The sequence below is a fragment of the Leuciscus leuciscus genome (genome assembly GCF_965113295.1).
Source record: "Leuciscus leuciscus genome assembly, chromosome: 16".
In the NCBI taxonomy this organism is placed as follows: Eukaryota; Metazoa; Chordata; class Actinopteri; order Cypriniformes; family Leuciscidae; genus Leuciscus; species Leuciscus leuciscus.
The window spans coordinates 28,062,752-28,069,092 of NC_138740.1; the positions used below are offsets into that span (position 1 = coordinate 28,062,752).

The 6,341-nt window shown below is 38.7% G+C and overlaps 1 protein-coding gene across 1 annotated transcript; it reads left to right on the forward strand.

Annotated features, from left to right (window-relative positions):
• Nucleotides 1-404: 404 nt before the first annotated feature.
• LOC309477100 (glutamine synthetase-like) lies at nt 405-4,628 on the forward strand. The gene is made up of 6 exons (XM_082140252.1): nt 405-588; nt 683-826; nt 1,758-1,904; nt 3,601-3,728; nt 3,858-4,057; nt 4,196-4,628. The coding sequence occupies exons 1-6, from the start codon at nt 420-422 to the stop codon at nt 4,506-4,508; spliced, it is 1,101 nt and encodes a 366-aa protein (XP_081996378.1). The 5' UTR covers nt 405-419; the 3' UTR covers nt 4,509-4,628.
• The last annotated feature ends 1,713 nt before the right edge of the window (nt 4,629-6,341 follow it).

Consider the following 6,341-nt stretch of genomic DNA (forward strand, 5'->3'; position numbering starts at 1 on the left):
AACAACATTTGAAACATTAACAACTTGCTCCAACCACACAATTGTGAAAAAGAAACACTGTCCTAAGAATAGTTACAAAGATAATTCACACAAAAATAGATATCAATGACTTCTTCTGTCAAACACAAAGTATTTATAAAAGATATTTTAAAAGAATGCCTCAGTGTTGTTTTGTCCATAATGAAAGTCAGTGGGTCCGGTGTGGTGTGAACAACAATGCAGCAGTTTTAATGACAATAGCAGCTCTAAGGTTGCAGGTCAGTTTTGAGGACCTCCTACAAGTGACAGAAGATATATTCGATGTGGATCTGTTTGTCACACCAGTCTCAGTGCAGCTTTGGAAAAACAGGAGAGAGCGAAAAGCGGTCAACAGACAAAGCATATTCATATTTTCTTTTGGATTTGTTGCATTATACAGCATGTCTTGCGTATCTGAAAGCTCACATCTTAACAAGTTCTTGCGGCAGAGATACCTCAGTCTTCCCCAAGGAGACTTCTGTCAAGTTACTTATGTCTGGATCAATGGTTGTAGTTTGGACCTGTGTAGCAAGACTCGAACCATGGATTCTGAACCAAAAGTCATAACTGGTATAATATCTCCATAATGGGGTTTCTTGTGATTTTCATGTTTCATGCTTTGCTTTGTTTTGTTTTACTTTTCTTTCTTTTTTTTTTTTGGCAGATATACCAGAATGGGATTTCAGTCAGCAAGGATCCAGCGCTGAAATGCTTCTGGCTCCCGTCTGCATGTTCAGAGACCCCTTCCTTTTGGACCCTAACAAACTGATTCTTTGTGAGGTGCTCAAGCAGACCCAGGAACCTGCAGGTAAAATGGGATGAAATGATATGCTGAAATGTATAAAAATACTTCTAAAGCCCTATTCGGACCAGATTAACTTTACAAGGGTAGATGGAGTAATGTAATTTTACCACAGGACGTCTTTAATATTAATGGCAATTTCGCTGAGGATAATTTATCTCAGTAAAACTAGCAGAAGTGGGAGGGGTAACTCGATTTGCGCATCGCCGTCACCTTACTGTCGTCATGTGCATATTACGTTGCTTCCTGATATCACATGTAAACACATATAACCAATATTTATATATTTATATATATAAAACAGTTATGTCTGGTCGAACGATGTATTAATTAACTTCAGATTGGATTGTGTTGGTAAAAGGCACTTACCTAATGCTAAAAGATGTTTCATGCCTCTAACAAGTGCTTTAGATCTTCTTTCTGATCTGAATGGTATGTGGAAAACACTTGAGTTTTGCCACAGACTTGTCCCAGCATCTAGAACGCAACTGAATGCTTTGTCAAGCGTCTCCATACTTGAAAAACTGCGGAAAACTACTTTTAAACAGGAAATGACGAAATATTTACGGACCATTCGCACGGGATTAGTATTACCTGAGGTAATTTTTCCGGACCTTTTTACTGAAGGTAAAAGTAGCCGTAATCTTTACTGACATTGTCCGTTATGATTACTGAGATGGCACATTCGGACGGGACTAAAATCACAGAGAAGCTCTGGTAATTATTACTTTACCCCATCGCTCCATGTTAAACTCCCGTCCCAATAGACATTGGGTTAAAAATCTTCTACTTCAACATTGGTACTGTTGCTCAGCTGGTAGAGGATCAGAATGAAAAGTTTTACACCATCTACAGCTATATTTATTTACATTTATGTAAATGTTGTAAAACTACATACTGATCAAAATACTATAGTGTCTTGTTTTTTTTCTCTTAGATTTTAATCATCGTAACAGCTGTAACAAGGTCATGGAGAAGGTCAAAGATCTCCACCCTTGGTTTGGTATGGAGCAGGAATATACTCTACTAGGTGTGGATGGACACCCTTATGGCTGGCCCAGACTAGGCTACCCTAAACCACAAGGTGATCTGAATGTTTTTTTTTGTTGTTACATCCACTGTCTTGGGTGAAGGTCCAACATGAAGTATCAGTAAAAATTAATAATAATTCCTCTCTAACATAACAGTAAATGTGGTTGAGAGTTGGCCAACCTTGATCTAAACAGCAAACAATTAAGTCAAAAATAATATAGCCTAAAGATTACATGGACTGAAGCAAATATGCTACTTTGCATATGTATACGAGTATGTATGTATGCAGGGCTTGACATTAACTTTTTTGCTCTCTGCTTTTACATCGATACCATAGGGAAAAACTGCCGTATATTGATATTTTTAATATCATCTCATAATTTGGCAGAAAGTATATTAGCTCCAAAAAAGTTTTTGCCCATTTTCAAACTAATTTCATGGCCCCCAGAATATTTTATTATATGAATATTTGAACATGCAATATATATAAAAGAGCAGACCCTCTGCTTTAAAGGAAAAAGAAAAAAAGCAGGTTTTATTCTAGCTCAATGCGCTCCTTTTTTTAATCAACACTTGAATATGGGCTAGTTTCATAAAAAAGCAAAATTTTGAGCAAAAAGCAGATCATATTTTTGTCAAAGACTACATCCAGATCAGATCCAGAACGATGATCAAAATGGAGTAGATTGAGTCCATCAACACCCCCAAAGCTTCACAGTCCAATAGCTAATCCTGGGTCAACATTTTATTCTGTAACATAAGGCAGTTTTGATTTATACAGTTCTACAGATTAATTTATCAGATTTCCCTGTGGTGTGAGGTGTGTTCAGAGTGACCAAACCTGCTCGGAGGAACGTCGGAGCCGCCCGATCACGAATCGTAAATATTCAACATAAGAAATCCTGATGTGTGGGGGGAGTGGAACGGAACCCCGAGGACAAACGCGCACGTAACGTTACCCTGTTGATTATGGGTGGAACGAAACGATACCCAATCAGAAAGCGAGCAAACAGAAGACGAAAGCGTAACAACCGCAGTCATGTTGTATTTACATGTAAAGTCCATGCTCCCGCTGTCTCCACGACTTCACCCAAACCCTTTTCCAGATATTTTTGTATCAATATAAATTATATACAAATATATCTCTCACTATATTGAGAAATCGATATTTTTGTTAGAATATGATAATCAATGACTAGAAGTTAATTCCACATCAGCTACATAAATTCATCAACTAACCATTCAGAAACGCCCTGTTACATTTTACATGTTGTGACATCTTCTTGAGTCTCTCTATCTTTGTCCGACACTGGTTTGAACATAAAAGGCTAAAAGATTTCGAAATTTTCAGTGTGTCTGTGTGAGGTAATCGAAGATGCTAACACACAAGCTCTTGAAGCTCCACCCTCTGTGCCGGGAGCAGCAGCTCATTTGCATTTAAAGGGACACACACACAAACTGAACGTTTTTGCTCACCCTCAAAAAGTGACAATTGTAACATGATATAAAAAATATCTCTGGGGTATTTTGAGCTAAAACTTCACATACACACTCTGGGGACATCTGAGACTTATTTGACATCTTGTGAAAAGGACATTATAGGACCCCTTTAAGATGCTGAGGGACAGATATTGGTTAGGTTTGACTTAGTATGTACCAAAGTCTTTTATGGCTTATGTCCTGTAAGGCCTGCAACTTAACCTGTGTCTATCAGTTTTTCTTAATCACAGAAATTTGAATTTTGTCAGGTCTGTATCACAACAGTGTTGGTGCTGACAGAGCCTTTGGCAGAGACATTGTGGAGAGTCATTATAAAGCCTGTCTTTATGCTGGCATCAAAATCGGTGGCACTAACGCAGAGGTCATGCCCTCTCAGGTAACTACCATGAAGTTATTAGGTATTAGAGATACAGCAGACACTATTTATTTACAAAAACACAACATCTGTAGATCACTATTATGTATGTACTGGATGGGCAGTGAGGATAGTTTACTCTCTCTGCAGTGGGAGTTCCAGGTGGGTCCATGTGAAGGAATTGAGATGGGAGATCATCTGTGGATGGCACGTTTCCTGCTACACAGGGTGTGTGAAGATTTCGGAGTGGTGGTCACCCTTGATCCAAAACCCATGACGGGAGACTGGAACGGAGCCGGTTGCCACATCAATGTGAGCACAGAGCAAATGAGAGAAGAAGGAGGAATTGAGTATGTACTCACTTATGCACACATACACACAATCATAAAAGTCAGAAAACACTAAAGACATCTATAAAACAGAGAGTGTGAGTTGTGTTACAGTGTTATTGCCATGTCATCTAACCTCCATCGTCCTCCTCTCATCAGGCACATTGAGAAAGCCATCGAGAAACTGAGTAAGTGTCATTTAGAGCATATTCGAGTCTACGACCCACACGGTGGAGAAGATAACAAGCGTCGCCTCACGGGTCATCACGAGACCGCCAGCATCAGTGAATTCTCAGCAGGTGTTGCTAACCGTGGGGCGAGTATCCGTATCCCTCGTCAGGTGGGTCAGGATAAATGTGGTTACTTTGAGGACCGCCGTCCTGCTGCCAACTGTGACCCATATGCCGTGACCTGCGCAATGGCCCGCACATGCATGCTCGAAGAGGGCAAAGATGTTCATGAACTGGAATAACACACCTTTAGAAACAAATAAGTTATTGTGAATGTTTAGATAGAGGCCACATTAACCTGTTATATTTGTCTGTAAATCATACTTGTTACTCAAATTAAATAAAAATTTTCATCTGAAGAATGTTTTATGACACATGACTTGCAGGCAGGCTTGAAATGCTGTATCAAATGATCATATGATCAGTTTGCCTGATTCTCTGTACAATAGATCTCTTTAAAACCTGTCCAGGGTTAACAGCATTGAAGTTTCACAAAGAGAAATCAAAACACTACATTCCAAGTTAACTAGTTAGGTGAACAGGTTTTTAGCCAAATTACCAAGGGTGTAAATACCAGTTCACAATGTACAAAAATTAAGCCACCTAAACCACATGTAAAAGATACAGTAACACAAGCTTATCAGTAAGCGCATTCATTATCCAAATGCCCCAAAAAAGTGCACCAAATGTCCCCACAAGGATAGTAATACCAGTAATTTTTGACCTTGTGTTGTCATTTGTTGGTCCCTATGAGGAAAACAGCTTATAAATCATACATAAATGTAAAAATGCAGAAAGTTTTCTGTGAGGGCGGTGTTTAGAGGGAGGTTTAGGGGATACACTGTACAGATTGTACAGTATAAAGATCATCATGTCTATGGAAAGTCCCCATAAAACATGGAAACCAGTAAATGGCCACAAGTGATGTCTGGAGGGGATATTTGTTTTTAATAACACTACACGTTTAACTAAACCATGAAAATATGAGCAAAATATAATATATTTTTTAACCCCTTCAGACAGGAGGAGGAGGAAGTCCCATTTTTACCTTTTATATGCAGATTTATGCTCACGGGACAGCCTCATCAACTTGCACCTATCATAAACTTAATAGTATCGTGATCATATTCAAAGTTATTTTGAAGATCTTTCAGAGTTGCAGAACACAGGAATTCTTTACATTTTAATCTCCATCAGGTCTTGAAAGATATCAGCAGGAACCTCATAACTTAGTTGTGGCTCATAACTTAACACCAGACTCCACATTAATCTATACTACAATTACTGATTTCAGAATCATACAGAATAAATCAAGATTAATATTTTATTTGTCAGGTAAAAATGCATCATGCCAATTACACAAGTAAACAATTAAAAGCCAATTCAGAAATAACTACATAACATCAATTGCTCAAAGATGACTCGGAAGAGTAAGAAATGCACCTGACAGAGACACACAGTGGTGTGTGAGTGTGTTCTCAGCGCAAGACTCGATAAGACATGACACAGCACTGCATGGGGTTTGTCTGGTTACAGATTCCCAAAGACTGCTCTGCCACTTTCCCTTAACAGATCAGACCAAAAGCCTTGTACAAATATCTTTAGAGTTGTTTTGGGTCTATTCATGCACCCCAGGGGGTTACACCTGGTTTCAGGGGAGAGGAGAGAATTATCCGATATCTTGATGAGACACCACCCAAAAAGGAGAACATAATTCTCCTAAGTTTTCAATCTATCTCATAATAATGACTGCAGTGAAATTGAGACATTTTTACCAATCGCACTGAGACATTTAAAATGATACCAAACATGAAAAGGAAAAAAACAATAGATTTACATGATACATCATATGTGAGATATAGACATTCTCAGCATACTTTCATTGACTTGAATCAGGGAGAAAGGAAGGGAGTAGGAGGAGGGAAAATGCATAGATAAACGAGGAGATAAGTTTGGGCAAGGCGGTGTCTTCTCTCCAGGGGTGTGTTTTTACTGCAGACGATTTGATCTCAGTTTTTGTCTTAGCAGGAAAAACAAGTCATACATGTCTTCAAAGTTTCTTTGGTTTTAGTGAA